General features: G+C 39.9%; 3 protein-coding genes and 1 pseudogene across 3 annotated transcripts; all 4 read right to left on the bottom strand.

The window, feature by feature from the left end:
- Positions 1 to 252: 252 nt before the first annotated feature.
- LOC119887183 lies at positions 253 to 10,073 on the bottom strand (annotated as a pseudogene).
- A 152-nt stretch (positions 10,074 to 10,225) lies between these two features.
- LOC119887184 (COP9 signalosome complex subunit 9) lies at positions 10,226 to 15,064 on the bottom strand. Its single transcript, XM_038698087.1, has 3 exons — positions 14,899 to 15,064; positions 13,301 to 13,373; positions 10,226 to 10,420 (listed from the first exon to the last, which is right to left on the bottom strand). The coding sequence occupies exons 1-3, from the start codon at positions 14,959 to 14,961 to the stop codon at positions 10,383 to 10,385; spliced, it is 174 nt and encodes a 57-aa protein (XP_038554015.1). The 5' UTR covers positions 14,962 to 15,064; the 3' UTR covers positions 10,226 to 10,382.
- A 1,438-nt stretch (positions 15,065 to 16,502) lies between these two features.
- On the bottom strand, positions 16,503 to 18,932 carry LOC119887182 (otospiralin-like). Its single transcript, XM_038698085.1, has 4 exons — positions 18,811 to 18,932; positions 18,604 to 18,670; positions 18,128 to 18,151; positions 16,503 to 16,977 (listed from the first exon to the last, which is right to left on the bottom strand). Exons 1-4 carry the CDS (start codon positions 18,853 to 18,855, stop codon positions 16,790 to 16,792), a joined length of 324 nt encoding a protein of 107 aa, XP_038554013.1. The 5' UTR covers positions 18,856 to 18,932; the 3' UTR covers positions 16,503 to 16,789.
- Positions 18,933 to 19,430: 498 nt separating this feature from the next.
- On the bottom strand, positions 19,431 to 21,086 carry LOC119887181 (apolipoprotein D-like; the record flags this gene model as incomplete). The annotated part of the gene is made up of 2 exons (XM_038698084.1): positions 19,431 to 20,391; positions 20,981 to 21,086. Coding segments are annotated over 2 exons (339 nt in total), but the record flags the coding sequence as incomplete, so codon positions are not given.
- Positions 21,087 to 21,724: the final 638 nt, after the last annotated feature.

A 21,724-nucleotide genomic window follows, 5' to 3' on the forward strand; every position in this document is an offset into this window, starting at 1 on the left:
CAGAGGGGCAGAGAAACTCCATTTTAAAAAGCAAGCTGTTTCACATGGCTGACAACTCAACCTGAAACCTTAAGACTGAATGGGGAGTCAAGATTTCATTCATGTATTCATTTTAAAGGGAAAGAAATATTTTCAGCTGTCATGTTGCATCGGTGGGCTGAATGGCAAGATTCAGTAAATTAAATGCAAAAACAGCTTTCTAGAGCTTTTTATTAGAACATTCAAAATGAAAAAAACAACATTTTTTTTACATAATCCGTCACTGACAAAAAGCAACAAACAAAAAAACGTGAGATGCATAGATACAGAAGCAAAGCTGAGCACTGAGAAGTCATTAAACATTCGAGTGGTTTGAGGAGGTGGAAGTGGAAACTGGAAAGCAATGGGCCAAAGCAACAGGTCTAAAGCAGCTAAAGAGATAAAAACATTGCTGGAACACCCTCGGCGTTCTGAGCGTGCTTCTACAGCTGGAAGCTATGAGTGGATGTACTCGCTCATTGGGTCCATAGACTTCTCTCGAGTCCCATATCTGGTTCAGGTACAACTTACTGCGTGCTTTATGAGGCGGTCAAGGGTTAAGCTACAAGAACGCTCGGGACTGTGTATTCATGTCCATCTGCAAGCATGTGTGTGTTAGCATGTTTATTTCTTGCGGTAGTCATCTGCATAGGCTCTGTGATCATCCTGCTCAGGGTACTGGTCTCCGTAGCGCCTCAGTATGTCCTGGAGGCTGGGCATACCCTGTGAGAATGGCTGGTAGGACATGTGAGGCTCTTCCTGTCCGCTCTGGTAGGGCTCCGCTTCGTACTGGTCCTGTTCCTGCTGCTCCAGCTGCTGCTCGCTCTCTGTTGCCCCCTGGCTGTGGTCCTCCTCTGCGTAATACTTGGGCTGAGCCTCGGTGTGGGTTTGCTCTGGCTCATAGCGACGCAGCCGGCAGTCAGGATCGTGTTCAGGGTCGCAGTGTGGGTTGGAAGGCTCCAGGACCCCGTTTCGGGTGCCGTCAGCGTTCAGGTGAGGCTCGTAGGCCTCGGCAGGATAGGGGATGCGGCGGTAAACTCCAGAGCGTGGCTCATTGGGCTTCACGGGTAGCATTCACGATCGTAGCCGATGTAGCAGTCATAGCCCTCCTTGTTTTACCTGGGGGGCCCAGAGGGTGGCGCTCCTCCTGGGCAGGCTCCTCATAATTGCGATAGGAAAAAGGGTGCTGCTGCGTGGGAGAACCGCGGTGATGCATCGCTTCTGCCGCCTCACGGATTGCAGAGAACGGATCGTTGGGGTTAGACTCTGGAGCAGCCTCCATGCGGGGAGAATATGGGTCATTAACATGGGCTTGGGCAATGAATCGGCGCAGATTGGCATACGGGTCATTAGCTGGAGGCGAAGCTGGGGCACTAGCCTGGCGATACATAGCGTAAGGATCAGTAACTCTGTTAGCATTAGCATAAGTATCCCTGAACATGGCATAGGGGTCGTTGTTCTGTTCAGCAGCAGGAGGGGCAACACGAATGGCAGCAGCCTCCTCTTTTTCCTCATTTCTGTATGCCTCAGGGGGAGTGGCAAATCTGGTGGCGGTAAGAGGGTTGCAGCCTTCTTCAAAAAGAGGGTTGCAGGATCCAGGGCCAGCAGGGGCAGGGGGGTTAGGGGTACGGGGTGCCTGGAGGAACACGTCACAGTAGAAACACCATAAGTCATGAAAATCAAGGCAATGCAAATTAAAAATTAAAAAACAGTAAGCAGCTGTTTTATTTTTGTTTTGTTTTATCATGATAATAAATAAATCATACCACAAGTGAGGCAGCATAAGCACAGAGGGGATCCCGGGGATCACAGTTGGGGTACTGCAGGTAGTGACCAGAGGGGGTTTTCTGCACCAGTTTGGGTTTGCAGGTGGGATCTTTCTTGGGGTCACAGCCGAGGTGGGCGTAGGAAGGTAGAGGTCCGGCAGAGGGTGCGTACCCGTAGGCCGCTCTGAGGTGGTACTGCAGACACTCCACGTCATCAGAGGAGCAAATGCGCAGCAGCTCAACCTTCTGCTCCTAAAGCATGGAAAACAGAGGCAGAGATGACACCACTCAATATGCCAAATAAACTTAATTTGAGGCGTCTGTGGCTCAGTCCAGTCGAAGCGTCCTTTGGCAAGATACTGAACCACAAATTGCTCCCGCTGGCTGTTCCATCATTGGATGAACTTGTATCATCATGAGCACTTTGGATAGGAAGCGACTCCTGATCAGCACCTTGCACGGCAGTCTGAGCAATCAGTGTATGAATGTGTGTGAATATGTGTGGTAAAGCGCCTTGAGTGGTCGGAAGACCAGAAATATATATAAATTTTAGACATTTTCCAGTTAATACATCATAATTCAAACAAAAAGGTGACAAAATTCTTCAATAAATTGCAGTATAACATAAAACTGAGAGCTGAGAGCATACCTTGCTAAGGAAAGGCACTGCAGATGGAGCGTAGTAATAATACCCTGACTGTGGGTCCTTAGCAGGAGCAGCAGAGCGGACGTAAAGAGGGGCTGGGGCCTTCACTGGTGCCGGGGCGGGGGTGGCAACCGGGAGTGCCAGGGGCAGGTACGGGCTTTTGCGCTGAACCAAAGCAGCATACAGGCAGTAGGAGTCCTTGGTGGGATCACAGGTTTTCAAAAGTGCAGGTTTGGGGGGCTCGGGTTTAGGCCTGCTGGTGTGGGAAGCCACACAGTTGGGGTCATCAGAATCAGAACAGGACTTGTAGATCTCCCCCAGGTGGCGCAAGTAGGCCTTGTATGAGCGACGTCCCTCAGCACGGTTCTTGTTCTGGAGGTAGGCCAGGTAGATGCGGTCCATCTCCTGAATCTGAGAGGGGAGGAAGAGTTTGATTCAGATGATGCACGGGCACGGGTTGGAAACAAACAAAACAGCAAAGACTTTGAAGTGACATCCTAACCAAATTCTGCGCTTTGTAATGGTTATTTGCCCTGGTTTTTGCCTCTAGAGACTGCCCTACCTTATTGGTGGAGCTTGTTTGGGTGTATGCAGCCTGAAAGGAATACTTGCAAGCACTATTCAGGGCTCTGTTCTCCTTGTTCAATGCTGAGCAGTCAGCGTAGAATGGGTTTATCACTTAAAAAACATCTACCTTCTGTGTCTTAAAACAGTGGTGGCCTTTAAAAACCAAGATAACCAGCTTAAAGATGCTAAAACTCTCTGTAGAGTTGAAGGGAACTGCAGAGTTGAGTGATAATTCTCTGTGGGTTAATCAGTATGAGTTACACTTAGCTATCTGACCCATTGTTAAAGTGAAAATATTGATTGGAGCAGCTTTAAAACTTAGGAAATCATATAATTGGAATTTATTGTAACATCTCTGATGGAGGTATCTACCATTTTTTAACAACCACCTTTAGGACTACAGAGCGTTTTTGTTTCATACTAAAAAGACACACATAAGGTGGACTGTCACTGAATTTCAATAGCTGAAGAAAAAAATTATATATACATTTTGTTGCTGTGTATATACTTACTGCCTCCTGGTTGCTGTTGTCAGTGAAGTACTTGTACCAGCCCCAGAAGTCAGTGTGCTGATTGTACCAGCTGATGTTCCTGCGGTTGCGAATTAGCTTCCTGTATGACTCTGCAGCAGCTGCCCTCTCTTGGATACTTTCTCCCGCTGAGCAAAGAAAAGAAAATAGAAGGCACTGCAGAGCCCAAGGCTTCTGTACACACTTGGGAATCAAAGTCAAGGACTTTGTCGTGACTTTTAAAGTTTATAACAAGATATTGAAGGCCTCAAACTTGTTACATTTGGAGGTTAGACGTCATTAATGGTTTTTATTTGTCAAGAAAATAACTGCTCACACATTGATCACAACATTGATCACAGGGTTAAGTGTTGATGCCACATTAAAGCAAGGTGAGGTGCCATGATGAATTCCGTTGTTGCTCTCGTAATCAAAAAACTACTTTCATGGGCTCATTTTTCAACACCTTTCATGGCAAATCGCCAGTGTGTACTTTGTAGAAACAAACCCACATATTTACCATCTCCTTTTGGCTTTTGCACAATTGGTCCAGCAGACAAGAATGCTACAAAAAAAGAGAACAGCAACAACATATATGTGAAATCCAGAAGTTGCTGAATTCAAAATTAAGTCCTGCTCTGCTTTTTAACACATAAGTGATATATATATAATATATGACGTTAAACCTCAAACACTTACAGGCAGCTATAACTCATTAAAAAGGACAGGGGTAACTGTCTCTGCCTGAAGCGCCGGCGACTGCTTTGTAGATTTTACAGGTGAGCCTGTAACATTAAAAACCCCATGCTGTGTTTGTGTACGTATGTGCACTGTGCGGATTCAGCTCTGCACCAGGTTTCTTTCATCTCCACAGGGAAAAGGTGTTAATGCCTTACAGGAGAGGAAGAGGAGACGGTGGAAGAATAAGTGGGAGAACAGACAGCAAGTTTAAAAGAGGGATCCGAAGGGAATAATTCAGCGTTATGTGACGCGTGTCGGAAGTGGTGGTGGAGGGGGGGACATCAATCCCATGATTAAAAGAGTTTTGATAAGCTTTGATGGAGTAATCAGGAAGATGTGACATGCAGAGTAGCGTGCAAGGTCACAGATGAAGGGTAACAAGCATAGGCATGAATTTGCAGAGAAAAACAGAATCAAAGAAAGACGAAGAAGTGAAGGTGACCGGAGGTGATGGAGCGATGTTGGGAAGGAGGAGGAGGAGGAGGGTGGGCTAAATGATGCTGTCTCAGTGTATCCGCTGTATTGTTTTTTACAAGCCTGTAAAAAACTGTCTGGCACATCTGGAAACAGCAGCACTTTAAGAGGGCAGAGGAGGAGGTGATGCTGACAGGTACTAATTTTTTACAGGACCAGGAGCGATGAAAGGATCTCCTCCTCCTACTCTCTTTTTTCCCTTTTAACCATCAAACACAGCTATTAAAAAAAAACATACTTAAAGGAAAGATGAGACTTAAGCACAGCATTACCCCTTTGTAAATATGCCAATCATGTCGAGAGCAAACTCGAAACAGGTGGCGGAGGAGCAACCTGTCTTCATGTTAGAGCAATACAGATGATATATTAACGCCACAGGCTGTGTTAGAGAACCACGTTATGATGCACAGTCTTAGCAAAAGCATGGCGATGATGTAAGTCCATGTCCATGAACTAATGAAGAGCAGAAACCTGTCCAACCAACCCTTAGCCTTAACAAAACCATGAAATGTATATTGTGAAGCTCAAGTAGAATTTATTTATGAAGAGTTTTATAGAAGCAGGGCAAAAAACACACACAATAGATAAAACATGAATGTTAAGCAAATAAATGTGTGGATGATGAGAAAGAAAAGTAAGATGAGGTACTTTTGGCATTTTACTTTAGTAATTCCATTTTATGCTACGTCTATACTCCACTACATTGTGGAGGCAAATATTCGTTCTTCCACTAGTTATTTTAACGATCAAGGTTTAACATGCAAAATAATGTGATCCACTTATAAATTAAAGAAACCAAATGTATATAAAGTTGTTAAAATTAACTTTACTTCTACCAGCTACTACATAAGAGGTGCTGCAGACACAGAAATGCATCCATAGTAATAATCTAAAAATATAATATAACATTGATGGGGGATTCTGCTGCCCAATGAGTACTTTTACTTTTAAAATTTTAAAGGTGCGATGTGTAAGATTTGAGACTACTTTCGAATTCATACTCCCAAAAATAGGAGGGCAGTATATCACATATCAGGTCATAACTGCTGCTAATTAGCTAGTTAGCTCAGTTAGCTGTGCAGTATCAACTTAGTTACTTTCTGGTGGTTACGCTTCACAGAAACAGCTAACACTAATTACATTTACTCAAGTACTGTACAAATACCTTGAGTATGACCTTTTCATGCCACTTTTTTACCTCTACTTCACTATATTCCAGAGACAAATATTTTACTATTTCCTCAACTATATTTATTTACTTTTCAGATTTAGATACAAAACATATGATAGAATTATAAAATGTCATTGTTCTTTACAAAAAAACTATTTAATTATTTATTTAAACTAATTGATTAATCAGTTTGAGCTCTAGTCAATTAAAAGAAATTAACATGCAACAATTTTCATAACTGATGAAGAAAAATGTCTTGACTATTTTCTGGTTCCAGCTTCCCAGTTGTGAGATTTTACTGCTTCTCTGTTATTAACTAAAATTCTTTGGGGTTTTTTGATTGTATTTTGAACAAAACAAGACATTTGAACACATCATCTTGGACTCTGATGGACAGTGTTTGCTATTTTTTGACATTTTATAAACTGAATTTTTAATCAGCTAATTGAAAAACAAAAGCTTGTATTTCAAACAGTTAAAATGAGCTCTCTACAATACTAACACTCACAGGACCCATTTTCTACATTAAATACTTTTACTTTTACTTGAGTAACACTTGTAATGGAGTCTATTTACAGTTTGATATTGCAGCTTTCACTTAAGTAAAGGATCAGAGTACTTCTTCCACAACCAGTGATTACATACGTTTGACTTTAGACCGTTTTAGTTAACCATTAAAGTGATGGCATGTTGCGTCTGATCCCCACTGTGTACTCACCAGGCAGCAGCATCACAGCCAGCAGAGTGGTAATGAACACACCGGAGAAACTGGTCCTCTTCCTTTCAGCCATGACTTCACCTTCTCCTCTCCTGCCAATGCCAAAGACAGACATTCAAAATGATTCTTTAGTCCCAAAACTTCCCACTCCATCATTTTCCATGCTTTAAAATCTGAGCACACAACAGATATTTTTAGCATTTTGTTAGTTGATATCACCAATCTATCTTTCAAAAATGATGTTTCTGTATGTACACACATTTTTATTGATTTTTGCTACAGTGAAAGGGTTAGGATTCACTCAGCCAGGGTAGTAAAATAAAAAGGGTATATATTAGTTAAGCTATTTTTAGAGACAGTTCTTCTCCAAGCAAGTGTCCAAAAAGATGTTTGGTTACCTGCAAGAGTGTCCAGAGAAACTTACAAACCGTATAAGTCACTGGTGGAAGGTGCTAGTTTTCACCTGGAGAGCTGCTGAAGTGACCCCTGCAGCTTGGAAGTGAACTCTGATTTGGAGGCTTTAAAACAAACGTGTTGCTACAGGGCTCCTGTCTGAGCTAAAGCTACCGGTTTGTCATCGTAAAAACAGAGCTGGGTGTTGCTCAGCGGCCAAACTTGACTTCAGCCTGAACTTGAATCCCTGGTAAGTACCTAAAAGTAAACATGCAGAGGTGCAGAGTCACCAAAGTGTCTTACCTGTGGTTATCTTATTGGCGTGTCTGTCTGCGGATCCAGATGTGGACTCAAATGAAGCCGACAGGCCGGATGACTCAGTCCACCTGGGCTCAAACACTAAGTTTGTGTGGTGAATGGGGGGGGTATGATAGAGGTTCCTAGTGCACCCTGTCCCTGTGGCCCTTCTGACAGACTGTCCTGACGAAGGGATCTGAAGAAGGTTTTAAACTGAACTCTCACACAGAGAGAACACATGCAGGGACAACCTGAGGGGGTCAAGGGCCACCTCAACAAGATGTCTGATAGGTCCGAATTTTCAGAAGGTTTCAGCCAATTGGAGGCACCGTAATAAAAGACAGGAAAAGAGAGAAGGTGGGAGGGCTAGAAGCAGAGATGGAGACGTGGAGAAGTAGTAGTTCACTCAAGTGTTGTTGTTTTTTTAGTTAAAAAAAACAACACGATTGATAATTAATTCTGTGAGTCATGTTTAATGTTAGAAATCACACTCTGGATCTTTGTTTGTGGGATGGGAGGTGCAACAATCACAAACAAAAAGTGTTTCAGAAAGGTACAGAAAAGAGAAAACATCAGGAAATAATGAAGGGGAGCTGAGGTGCCACATAAGCACTTCTCAGAGACCCTCAATGAGGGCCAAACCACAGCTTCTGTCTAAACCTGAACACACACACATGCAGGGACAGCTGGTCCACACATGAGGAATTTGATAATCTACAGTTTCCTCCTTTAAATGTGTTCAGACATGCCAGCAACAGACAGCGGTTTTAGTGAGACTCAATATAGCTGTGATGGGTGATGCACTATCAGCACATCTGACTGAATAAGCCTGTAATTCCTTTATGACACTCTGTCGTCTCGAGTCCACGCCGACTTCTCAGGGGGTTTTATTAGATTTTCACTTTAACACAATATCTGCTTTCTCACACTAAGTGATTTAACTCAAAATAAATCACATTTGTTGAGGACGCAATTTGTTTTTAAACATTATTTTAGTACATATTAGAGAGAATACATTGTTAAAATTTTCTTTGGATGTATTGAATTTTGGAAAATGGCTTTTATGCAAACACAAAGACTAAACTTCTTTATTTCCATGTCAGCTGAGACACATTGCTAACGTGTAGTCAGAGTACTCTGTGTTATATTAGGGCTTTTTCTTAATCATTGGGCATCAATCTAAGCATAAAGGAAAGTTACGGGGCTCTTTATATCAAGAGTTGAACATTCAAAAACTCTGCTAATCAGAACTATGTGGGTCTGGAAACATGTGAACTGTAATCACATTTCAATTTAAATATTGCTTAATTATATATATATATCTCACCGTCTTCCAACCAAGCCCCAGCCATGTCAAACCAGCAACAAATGTCATGTGAAACGACAGACCAAAATTAGAACCATGTGTGTTAGTAAGAAGCTGGTATGATATGTTTTCAGGCCGTTCTAAAGGTAAATTTTTGATAATTGGGAATGGGAAGGAATGTCACAGAGTGCTGAGTGTTGGGACGGGGAAGCCATCTTGGGAGTTATGCGCTCTGTACACCTGTGAGCCTCCTGGTTGTTATGGTGGTTGTTACCTGATTAGCTTTAGTTTGGCCACAAAGTCGTACAATCTGACGTGGGGAAAGAAAAAAGGAAAGGGACCCTACTGAAAGGAAAAGCGGTGAACTGGCAACAGGGTGATGGGTGGCCAAGGCTCAATAATGCACGTGGCTGGCCCATGTGGTCCCATCCAACAGATTGCTGGTCAAATTGCTGAAAAAGTTGATGCTGGTCGTGATAGAAAGGTCTCAGAAAACATGTCCATGTCTCAAAGGGTCAGGGCTGTTTTGGCGGCAAAAGGGAGACCTACATGACCAGCGGGTGGTCATAATGTTATGGCTGATTGGTGTATTTAGTTATGTTGAGTACAGATTAATAGAGAGATGACTGAAAAGGGCAAAAACATCTTATAGTATCTTCAACCAAGTCTAGTTGTCCTTGACTTTAACCTGCCTTGGATAACTATGACCTGAACTCTTCACAGAGTCAATGGAGACATGATTTTACAGATTAGTCCCACAGTGCGTGCACAAAAACAAAAAGCAGCAGGGTCCTCACAATATGGTGGCAGAAAAATGTTACCCGTAACTCAGCACGGACTGATGCCAACTTCACATTTCCTATATCCTGTTCTTCCAATTTCCGCAAGGCAGCAATTCTAGGAAGGTTCCTTTCTTGTTTGAACATGACAGGTAAGTTCATAAAGAAAAGCTTCTCCCAGTTTGGTGAAGAACTTGACTGGCCTTCACACCTTTTTAACACCTTTGGGACAAACTGAAACACCGACTGTGAGCCACACCTCGTCACCCGACGCCAGTGTTGGACCCCTGCAGCGTGGAGGCTGTTAAAGCAGCAGATTAATGCCACCGCTTTAGAATGAGGGGCTCGACAATCACATATAGATGTAATGTTGAGGCGTCCACATACATTTGGCCATGGACTGAAACCTTTAAACTGTAATCACCTGCATCCTCTCGAAAATAAAGACACTGGTTTAAAATGGTTTTATCTTCTCTGCTTATGATACTTGACTGCATCTCTATAGCCTTCGGCTCGATGACAGCAAAACCATTTTATTGCCCGAGTCTGCAACTGAACGGCAACGCTTTATTTGCTTGTGTTGTTTTTTTAAAACATTGCATTTTTGCAGCCCCTTTCCTGTCCCATCGTGTCCCGACTGAACATTTAGTGGTCATGTTAACACTGTATCTCATATGTAATTAACATTTGTTAACAGGTGTTTTGCAGAGCCCGCAAACCTACAATCGAGCCGGGAGCAGATTCAAACACGACAACGCCAAAACCATACTCATAATTTTCTCCAACGCTGGAATGTGAGGGATTCTTAGAATTCACAGACACCTGGATGGACAAGACAGCTTTTGTTTTTGTAAAAACGAGAAAGTCTTTTATTTCAGAATGGTGGTGAGTGACCTGTGAGATTGGGCGGGCTGTACAAATCAGAGAGAACTTGTAGTCAGAATAAGCCCGTCGTCATTTTCTTATGTACACGTTCACAGGTGTTCAGATGCTGCCGTCACTGCAGGTCATCGTCGTCGAACAGGTCCTCAAAGTCTGCAGGTGGAAAAGACAGAAAGAATACAAGATGGAAAGAAAAGAGAGACAAATAAAAAAGACAAGAACGGGGTTATAATTAGTCCAGCTTTTTCCCAGAACTCCTACATTTACAGTTATATCCAGGGTCTTTTTTAAAGATTTCAAAGCATGAAATCTTGGCAACTGTAAGTCCAGAATGTTTCTTCTATCTTTCCTTGCCGGCCGTGATTTATCTGTGACAACCACTTAAGCGATCTGTGCCCGATCAAGCCTCTCACCTCAAAGACACACACATATTACTTCGACCGCACTGACAGCCTCGTATCAAAAGGCTGCGAGTTTGACGTAAAGTAACATTTCGCGCTGTCTGCTGAATACTCCATGGAGAAACAGTTGTAGAGGATTTTTCAAACTGAGCTAAAAGTGGTTTAAGCCATATAGCAGTTATTCATGTAGATTTTATTCGGATGTATTTTCATAAATCTGCCAGAATGTCCATATAATAAAACTCATGCTGAACCAGACTTAACAAACTCTTTCTTTCATGTCTTTGTGGTTTCCAGGAACTAGGACATTACTCTGTTTTGCCTAATAAGGGACAGTCTACGAGTTAAACAGCTCGCCCCTTGGCTATTCACAACTCCTTGCAACTTTCAACACTGTACACAACCCAGTGCAGCACCAGCAAATGGGAGTCCTCTTTTACATACCTTATTTTCACAATGTGGTCTAAAAAAAAAAAATATTGGCCATGCTGACCTTTTTAAGACGACATAATATCATATCGTCATGTCCGCTTCAGGGCAGAGGGACACCTCATCCTTTAAGCTCAAGGAGCCACACTAAAGGGCAAAATTATCACCCTGGTTTTATAATCATGTCATGCTTTTTCATTCCTCTCTCGCTTTTTAGATGATCAAAAAATAGGACCTTCTCATAGTGTGAAATTCTGATCAGCGGAAGTGTTTGGTGCACCTAAATAAATGAGTCCCATCAGTGCTGACAGAGCAGCAGCCACTGAGAAATCCTTACATTACAAATCAACAATAACACATCATTCTTCCATATTTTGCACGTCAGTGTAATAATCTGTACTACCTGTTTCTGAATGAAACCTGGCATTACACTATGAGCACATTTATTGTTAGGGATGGGTGATGATCTATTAAATCATTAAAAAAAATCTATTGTCTTGCCTTAAATATATTTTATTTAGTTTTTACCTTTGGGAAAGCGTGTGTGGCACATTCAGTTCGGCTACAAAGCTGTGAGATGACCTAGAAGAAGGTTGTGTATTGTGTTCGCTGCAGCAGAGGCAATAAAGTTCCTGTTTACAGTGTGAACGCCACCACCATCCTTCATCAGCAGAGCAGTTTGGATCGCCAGTTTCCAGCTAAATACGTTAAGGTTACTCTCTCTGGCGCAACAATTAAGTGTGGGGAAAGGTGTGGTTACACGTTAGCAGCTACGAGGAAGGGTAAATCAGTGTAAGAAACCGGTGCACTTCCAGCTACAAGTTTGGGACCAAACATCTGGAGAAGGTAAAGCTGACATATCTAGAGCAGGGCCCTTAGGGGACTCAAATCCCTGTTAGTGCCACGGTAAGACGTGCCATACATGAGAAAGCACCGAATGTATGTGTGTGTGTGTGTGCGTTTAAAGCAGCTGACTGGCGAGGTGTCCTGCTGAGTTTAAGTCTAAGAGCAGCTATAAACCCACTTTACCATCCTCCTCTTCTCTTCCTCTCTTTTTAACAATCAGCTCTTTTCTTTTCTAGGTCATGTGCCGCTGAGCCAAAACTGTTTTTGCCTACAGCCAACGCTGCAAGACGGAAAAACAGATTAGCTTACTGCTTCTTGTGCGTCCATTGTGTTTATGCGTGTGCCTTCTCACATATAAACTGGTGTTTACAGGGGAGCAACAGAATTTGTGAGGGTTAATTTGAGAAGACAACGCGGTTAAGGCACAACACTGTATATTGTGCTTTCGTTTAAACTCCAGTTTTCATGCAGTTTGTCCATCTGCCTTTAACCTTTCACATTACTATATAATATTATATCAGTTTTAGAATATTTTATACTTAATATGTTCCATAAGAAAAGTCCCTAGTGATGTGATCCTGCTGATTGTTGGAGCTTTTAAACTTTGGAACAGTTCAGTCATGTGATTCAGCTTACAGTTTTGTTTAGTTTAAGCGTAAAAGAAAGCTTTACATAGCCAAATAATCAGTTTTCTCTAAAATAAATCCATGTGTGTTAGTCCCTTGATCATTAGGGGACAGCGTTTCTCATTTACATGACGTTACAGACGTCACATTACTATCTAAAACCAGCAATGTTCAGGTAACTTAAATACATGTCAACAACGCTGATAAATGTCCTTTCTTTAGTTACCTACACTTGGAACTAGGCAAAAGAGAGGTTTTACTTCTTTTGCTTCACACTTTTCAATCAGATATGATCATTAAAAAGGGGACAAAGGAGTTTTTGTTCAGCTTCTTTTGTTGCGCCATGCCATGTGGCTTTGATCATTTTAGTTTCAGTCGTGAAACAAGGGTAGGTTTATTTGTCACATTACAGCAGATTGTAAAGTGAAATTTAGTTTGTAAGTCCCTTCTGCTACAGCAGACACTATACAGTAATATAAAAAGCAATCATAAACATGGTAGATAGAAATAAACTCAGTCCAATAGAGCAGTGCTTCTGAAATTTAAGTTTATTCCTGAGACTGTTTTTATCCAGTGTTTCAACCAAAGTGCCACAAACAAACGAGAAATTTAAATTTAATTTCTGCTCAACTCTGCAAGCTTCTTCCTCGTTATTCTACTGCCATATTTAATGAGCAGATGACTTAAGTGGCGCACATTTGCGTTACAGTGGGAAATAGACTGTGACTTACCATTAAAGAAATCAGAGTGCACTGCTTTTTCATTGGCTGCCAGGTCCATTAGCAGGCCGCTGCTGCCTCCTGCCTGTTAACACACAGCGGTACAGCCAGTTTTATGGCATTAGCAGATCACACACACACACACACACACACACACACACTCACACACTAGTTTGAATGTAAACAATACAGAGAAGCTACTAGGGGACACAAGGATCAACAATTAAACATAGACAATATAATTTTTCAAGGTAAACCACAATCTACATTGTAACTGGAGGGCAGAGAATATTATATTTTTTTAGTTCTTTTTAAATGGTAGACAATATGCGTGTTTGAATTCAGTAACACATTACTGCAGTGGGATGAAGATGCTTAGACCGAGGCCATCAGTCTAATCATCTTCACTGTACCAAAACTCAAGTGAATGAGGTAGTTGTTGAATGATACAGTACAGTAATATATATATAGCCTTCAATCAGATGCTGACACTATTTTAATGACACAGAGTAGAAATATAACTTCTGATTTTAAGCACAAAAAGTTTAGGACAGCATAAGAACTACCTCAAAAAATATTTTGGTTTTGTCCACACAACATGCGTATTTAATCTTTTATATCCCTCTCTCTATACATCTATATCTCCTTTCACTTCAGAATCAGAAATACTTTAATTAATACAAAATTATTTTGTTACAATTGTACACTTTGCATGTCAAGATATTAAGGAATATAAATAATAACAGAAAGTAGGTAAGTAAAAAAAAAAAAAATATATATATATATATATAAACAAATCTAAATATTAAGTAGTGTGGATATGTACAGTATTTTACAGTATCATCAACAAATGTAGCCCAATATAAATAGTAGCAGTGAATAAGGTAGTATTAGTAATAATGAGTGCAAGCAGAGTTGACAGGGAATGGATACAAAAGATCAATACACATTTAAGGAGTGTGGATATATGTGTGGACATATCCACATTTTACAGTAAATATATTTACAGTATTTACAATTTATTTACAATCTTAAAAACAACAGTAATGGCACAGAGGGCATCTGATCATGGACATATACAGTATATATGTAACGTAATATATTTATATTTATGCTGCTTTTGTATTGGTACATTCACAAAAACAAATCTGATTTCTTTTTCCACTACTGTTGGATTCCAGTTTAATATGGACAAACAATAGTATCATGTTTAATCTCTTTTGTCTGATGAAAAAACAATCTAACCGAACATATTAATAGTATAAGTAGCTGTACAATAAAGCAGGTTGTAACGTTTTTAAATAAACTATTCCACCTCAACAACAAACAGGTCGGCAGCCAACAGCTCTGGTTTTGGCTTAAAACGAAGGGGAAACGGGCTTCGACACAACACCTGCTGAATTTAATGCTAGGAAGAAAAAAACAAGCACTGAACAATGTTGTATTTGTAATAATATATTATAAAACCCGCAGAAACGTCACAAAGACTGCAAACAAAGTGTAAGTTCTGTGGCTAAGGTTAGATGCGTTACTGAGCTAACGTTAGTTAGCATTAGCTAATGTTTTGGACCATTATAGTCTTATTTTCGCTGCAGATCTGTTTTACACACCTCGTCCAGATCCACGTAGGGTCCAGCTCCTTCAGGAAACATCTCGTCCACTGCGGGTTTCATTACGTTTTAGTATCAGTTCAGCAGCGCTTTGTTTAAGATATGTGTGTGTGTGGCTAGCTTGGATAGCTTCTCGGCACCCGTAAACATAATCGTGTGCAACATTAAACTGGGCTCGGCTGACTCTACCAGCTAGTCGCAAGTAGTCCGCTTTTTAAAGTTACACAATAAAGTGGAGTAGGAGCAGTATCCCTAACAATTAAGGAAATTGATAATAACAAAAATAATAACAAAAGATTTAAAAAAAGGAAATTGATAATAGCAATATTAACCAAATAAATAAATATTTACTATATCAGTCGTGGAACAAGTATTCAGATATTTTACTTACGTAAACGGACCAATACAACAACACATAAATACTTCAGAAGTTAAAATCCTTTACTTAAAATCATTAAATACAAAATATACTTACAGTTTCAAAAGTAAAAGTACTCACTCTGCTGTAAAGAGTCTCCCGACTGATTTATTATTGAAATGAAATTATTAGATTGTTAATTCTGATGCATTAATATTTGAGCAGCATTTTATTGCTGTAGCTGCTGGAGGTGGAGCTAGTTTTTATCTATTTTAGGAAAAGGATTTTATTTATCTAAGGAGAGTTAATATTTATTTGGTTCAGTCCAGCCTAGGGGTCATATCCCTTCAAAGGGTCAACAGATAGATCTGAGGGGTTCTGAGATGATTAATGCAGTTGGAAAGCAGATATAACAAAGTTCTCAGAGGCTACACATCTGTTTTCATGTTTTGTACTTTTATCTAATCTTTCAATTTTTAAATATTTTATTTTACAATTTGAAGAGTTACTAAAATGTTCCCATGTGTGACAAGTCGAAAAGTTTGGAAACCACTGGTTTAATATTTTAAAGTATTTTACAAGCTTACATGTTTTTTTAATGTAAATCTTGACCTGAAAAGTAACTAGTACCTAAACTTGTCAAATAAATGCAGAAAGAAGAAGAAGAAGCAATATTTGCCTCTGAAATGTAATGGAGTAGAAGTATAAAGTACCATACAGGAAAAATACTCCGGTAAAGTACAAGTAAGTTATAATTGTAGTTGAGTTCAGTAGTTGAGAAAATGTACTTTCTTATTGCATGTCTATTTTAATTGTTGTAATATTTTAAACTCACCACTCAGTATTTTCTGTTTTAAGCTAGGGACAGAGTCGTGGCCAGAAAATTGATAACAAATTGATCAATAATATATCAATAATAATTTTAATAGCAACTCTGACTGAATTAAGGGTAACACTATATTACCAAAGTGCACTAACAAGGTAATAAGAGAATGCATTGTGAAGTCTCTACTTTATTTAAAGTCTATCACCAACAAAATAAATATGTTGAAAAATTCTTCACAGAATATATCCTTGTAACAGGAGGATTGGCAGATACAGTGACAGTGATAATAGCTGTACATTTTAAGAAACAAGAGTCACTGTATTTACTTTCTAATTATAAAGCTTCCTTAAAGTAGTAACCATTTCTTGAAAAAGATAAAAGAAGAAAAATAATAAAATTAAGGAGAAGGTTGAGAAGAAGAGATTTTACAGACATCATTTAATATTTGGGAAATGTTTTATTTATTACATGCTGATATTATACAATCCTACAAAACGCCTACTCACTCTACATTTGTATTCTATATGTTTGGCTACTCTACAAACAGCGGTATACTTGCTGTGCTCTTTCCATCGCCTCATTTAATGTCTAAATTAATTTCCTTTCTGTCAAAGTAAGACATGTATTCCTTCTTATCTAATCAGGATATCTCACCAGCTCCCTCCCTGCCCTCTTCCTGCCCCACCTGGCTCCTTCCAGCCCCCCTTTCAGTGCTCATGTCCCTCATTGGTCTCATATCCCAGGGTGTCCCCGAGGTGCTGGTGGGCGAAGAAGGCCCGCGCCATCTCGTTGATGTGGTTGTAGGCGCCGATGGATCTGAAGTATTCAACGTAGTTCCAGAAGTCAGTGGTGGAATAGGGCCAGTAGGGAAGAGCTGGTGGTTCATCATATGGTACTAAAGACACACAGCAGGTCACAGGAGACAACTTAAAGGCTCAGTCCACTCTCAGCATATACTGTTACAATCACCTTCCACTAGTTGTTACACTGGTCACACCTTCTCTAAATCTGCCCAACATTCAGGTTCAGTCAGTTCAGCCAGCATTTTGACAAATTCCCAGAATACCTATGCACAACCTTCAGAGAAGGGCTGTGAACCTGCAGCATGTGTAGGTGAAAGGAGGAGAGCAACTTTACATTTACAGCTGAGGCTGTTTTATTGTTTGAACTCAAAATCCTGCTTACATAAGTACAGCAAAATATAGACACAGGATCAAATGTAAAAGGACTAATAACATTATTAGTTTTAATGACTTTATAAACAGTTAGTGTGTAGTCCAGTGGTTCCCAACAACGGGGGTCGAGTCCCTCCAAAGGGTCACAAGATAAATCTGAGGGGTTGTGCGATGATTAATGGGAGAGGAAAGAAGAAAAACTAAAGTTCTGATTCAAATCTTTAATTTTTTATGACTTTTATTGTGAAATAGTGGATCGTTTATAGAGTTGTCAACAAGTCAACAAATTGGGAAAACCACTGTTTTATTACTTGTTTTTTATTTTATAAGCTTGTGTTTTTTAATGTAAAATCTTGACCTGAAAAGTAACAAACTACAGCTGTAGTATAAACTCGCATACAACTGAAATCTTTTGAGGTACTTAAGTACAGTTGCACCCAACAAAATATTGAGTCTTTAAAATTTTCCCTTCAAAAACCAAAGATGTTTAATTAGACAGTTTAATGACAAAAAATAATAACTTTTTAAATCAGCCTTGAAAACTATTTTTTTATACCCTAATTAAATCGGGACATATAGTGCATATCCTGCATTTACAAAACAATGCAGTTTCTTCCAGCGTTCACTTTGGAGCAACAGGTTGTTTACTTCAGCTAGAGGCCATTGTGTCAATGTCTTCACTGTGTATAAAATGTGTTCATTACAGTAAAAAACAAAAGACAGAGCTTGTTCATTTTTGGATTTCACGTGGTAGAATTAAATAGAACAGAAGAGGAAATGCAAGAGATGGAAATCTATCTGTAATATCTGAGGTATTTTGTGCTTGTTGCAAAATATGAAGGCATCTATAAAAAAAAAGAGATGTAGTACCTCCTTCTGGGATGACTCTGGCGTCTGTGAGGAGAGAGAGGAACAAATTAACATTCCCAGCATTCCAAGTCTTCTCACGTACAAAGACGGGATTCAAGCTCAGAAAACTGAGCTTTCTCCCAGAGGAGTGCAGTATACCTGCTCCCTCCTCAAATATTATTTCTAACCATTTCACACACACACAAACACACGCACACGCACACACAATCTGAAGCAAAAAGAATTCCTCCTCAGACAGAGTCCTTTTGTGCACATATGCTCTCCTATAGTTGCAGCGTCGGCACATCTGGGAGAATCCTATATGTGACTTACACACAGCTATTAATACACATGTATGCATATATGAAATTGGGGTTTAGTACTTTACAACTCTGCGTGTTTGTACTGTACAGATGAACTAAACTTCAATTGCAACACATAAACTGTTGCCTTCATGAGACTATTAAACTTTAAAGTATATAAAAAGAGAAACTCACCATTAAAATGACAAGCGAAGAGGCAGAGGAGAATACTGAGCCACACCAACAGCTTCATCTTGCCCTCCTAAATAAACAAACAGCCTGTGATGCTCTATATTTTTAACCCAATGGTTAAATGATTCCTTAACTCTTGTTTTGATGTTTACCATCATGCTGTGAGAGCAAAACTACATTTAGATATTCAAAACTTTAGCAAATGTTTACCTGTAAAAGGTCTGTGAAGCCGTGCAGAGAGATGCTGCTGTTCATCCGCTGGCTGAATGTGGTGTGTGAGGCTCAACGGAGGAAGAGCCAGTGGACCTTCACCACACACACACACACAAAAACACACACCGCCAAGCCCAGATTATACTGTATTTACACAGAGAAGTCCTTCCCAGGTGCCTGTAGGTGCACACTTTGCCCTCTCACTAATGATGTTACACGGATTAGCACTTCACCGAGAATACATTTTTTCTCTCGCTTGATTTCAGAGAAAAAGTTCAGACAAGCCAATTGTAATCAACATTTTTGCCACTGGAAGGATTTTGTGCTCAAACTTACATGCCACAAATCAGTTTTGGTTTGTTTGATTGATTCTGTGTGCTTCGCAATCAGCAACAATCAGAGCAGAGACCTAAACAGTGCAACCTTTCTGCTCTTGGTCAATGAGCAGTCATAGGCTACATGCCACAGTAGCTGTTTTCTTTCCCACAGTAACCTTTTACCGTGAAACCTTTGGATATCTTCTCATTTTGGACAGATAATGATGAGATTCCTCGAGTCTACTCTGCATCAAGAGTCGGTACAAAGCTCACCAGATAAATGATAAGAGTGACCAAACATCTGCTTCATGAGTAACTTTAATAAACATAGAACTCACTCTCGTGTTTTCTGCGTGTGTTTGTTTCATTGCAAAATTGTAACATGTCTTACTAGAATATTAAAATGCAGTTTACACACTTAACTTCTTGGTTAAAACAGAATTAAATTATTACAATATATTCATTGCTGTAACATATAGATTCAACGGGTTTTGTCAGGAATATGAGGGACAGTTTGAAAAATACAAGGTACAATACAATTTTACTTCACTTTTTAAATTGATTTTTTTCTTACATAATTTCTTTTTCAGCATCTTTGAAATGCAAAAAGAAAAATGAACAAGGCAGCAACAGTGAGATGCAGATACATGGGATTTTAAAATTAAAGACACCGGTGATGAGGAGATTGTGTATTTAATTTTAAAGCTGGGGTGGGCAATTTATTTCAGAAGCATTTGTTGTTAATTTTTTTCAAATTCTCTTAACATCCAGACAGCAATCAATAAATGTTCTGACATAAAAAATTATTAAACATTCGGTATTTGTCGCAGGACTGTGATCAGCATGCTGTTATGTGTTTTAGTGGAGTGGCTTTGCACGGAGGCCTGAAGGGAGGGGGTTTGGGATTTCTTCAGTTGGCTACCTTCAAGAAGTGGCTGTCTCTTGCTAGTTTCTCCAACATTGCCCACCCCAGCGTTAACATTTGGACTCCAGTATGTTTGCCCCATCAGTAAAGTCTTCACGAATCCCTAGTTATCCTTGCAGCCCGTCTGATCTGTGGCCTTCATCCTAAACAGGTCGATACCTTCGTTGAGCAGGAGCTGTCTGCCGTAGTTCACGGTCTCTGTAGGTGGGAAGCGTGTCCGGCTGAGGATCCAGGCGTATTCGACATGGAACAGTCGGAGGATTTCCGTGCAAGAATACACAACGGACAGGCTGGCGTAGTCGGTGGTCAGAATCCAGTAGGGGCTGTAGGGAGCAACTGGTAAAAAGAGATGATGATCATGATGATGATTATCATTATTTCTAAAGCAGAGTTTTTAAATTAATTTACAAAGACACATATTGGGGCCAGGCCAGCGTTAGGGTAAGTTTAAATCTTAACATGAAGATAAGTTAAGATTTAAACTAACCCTAACGCTCACCATGGCTCACAGTAGAAGTCCTGCGTGAGAGAGGGCAGATTGAGTCTGGGTCACATTAAAAACTATACCAGTGATGTAATGTTCAAACGACTGGAAAAGGCCATAAACATGTCCTGATTAATAGTGATTCACAGGCAGACATGCTCAATTACATTGCAAATGCTCTGAGGCTGCTGCATCATGTGTCAGCTGATATATCATCATTCACAAGGTATTCAGGCTGGTTAAGAGCTCAAATGAGCCTTAAGGGAATTTGTACAATTTTGTAACTAACTATATATGATTTTAGAATTATAATTGCCTTGCTTATAACAATAAAAAGCAAGACAAGAAGAAAAAGAATGAGAAGAGGAAGAAGGCAGTCTAAGAAGACAACAGCAAAGTCGACAGAATATGAAGAGGATACGGATGAAGAAGAGGACTTACAATACGAGAAGCCGACTCCAAGTTTGGCAGGTTCTCTCGGGTCTTGAACCACTGCTGTCCCTTCTGCTAACCTCACCTTGTCCTTACTGAGAGAAAAAGACAAAGAGACAATTCATTATAACTTTATTAAACTAATATGAGGGATTCCCCAAATCAGCAGACGTACATGCAAAGTTTTCAAGAGGGGAACAAAAAATATTAGTAAAAAAAAAATCCACCCGTAACACATTTTCACAGAATCAATTGTCAATCATCTCCCAGCACACAGAAGGTTTTGTCTGCAGTCTTTCCTGTCTGATAATACGTCAACCACAGTTGTGCCACTACCAGAACAAATTATTTATTCCGTCATATAAAACTATTATTTGAGTAATGCAATTTTATTTACATTTGAGCCACTATTTCAATCTGTATTCCATGTGTCAGTAATCTGAAAATGTTCTCCTGAACTGTAAAGCACTTTGTAATGTCTGTTTCAATATGAGCCCTATAAATTAATCATTGATTCACGGCACACGGATTTCACATCTTCAGATCCTGAAAAAATTAATTTTGTACAAATCGTTTTATAGCTTTAGAGTTGCTGGTAGGCTACATTTTGTACCCTTCGGCAGGCTAGTTGTGTCAAGGTTCAGGTTAAATTTATTTGTCATTCTAAAACACAATGAAATTAAAGCTGCTGCCTCATTTACGCTACACACACAGAACAGAAATATTTAACATAAAAATAAAAACAATACATAG

This window comes from Micropterus salmoides, unplaced genomic scaffold, assembly GCF_014851395.1.
Source record: "Micropterus salmoides isolate LMB-PRFRI ecotype aquatic unplaced genomic scaffold, ASM1485139v1 Ms_hic_scaffold_4042, whole genome shotgun sequence".
NCBI classification, from domain to species: Eukaryota; Metazoa; Chordata; class Actinopteri; order Centrarchiformes; family Centrarchidae; genus Micropterus; species Micropterus salmoides.

Bases quoted from the DNA above. Each gene is read 5' to 3' on its own strand.
- LOC119887184 (XM_038698087.1), bottom strand. From the start codon at position 14,961: ATGAAACCCGCAGTGGACGAGATGTTTCCTGAAGGAGCTGGACCCTAC. The intron at 13,374-14,898 runs GTGTGTAAAACA...GTGTGTTAACAG, and splicing joins CCTACGTGGATCTGGACGAG to GCAGGAGGCAGCAGCGGCCT. The intron at 10,421-13,300 runs GTAAGTCACAGT...TTCCACCTGCAG, and splicing joins GCACTCTGATTTCTTTAATG to ACTTTGAGGACCTGTTCGAC.
- LOC119887182 (XM_038698085.1), bottom strand. From the start codon at position 18,855: ATGAACAGCAGCATCTCTCTGCACGGCTTCACAGACCTTTTACAG. The intron at 18,671-18,810 runs GTAAACATTTGC...TTGTTTATTTAG, and splicing joins GCTTCACAGACCTTTTACAG to GAGGGCAAGATGAAGCTGTT. The intron at 16,978-18,127 runs GTACTACATCTC...GTGTGTCTTTAG, and splicing joins CAGAGTCATCCCAGAAGGAG to TACCATATGATGAACCACCA.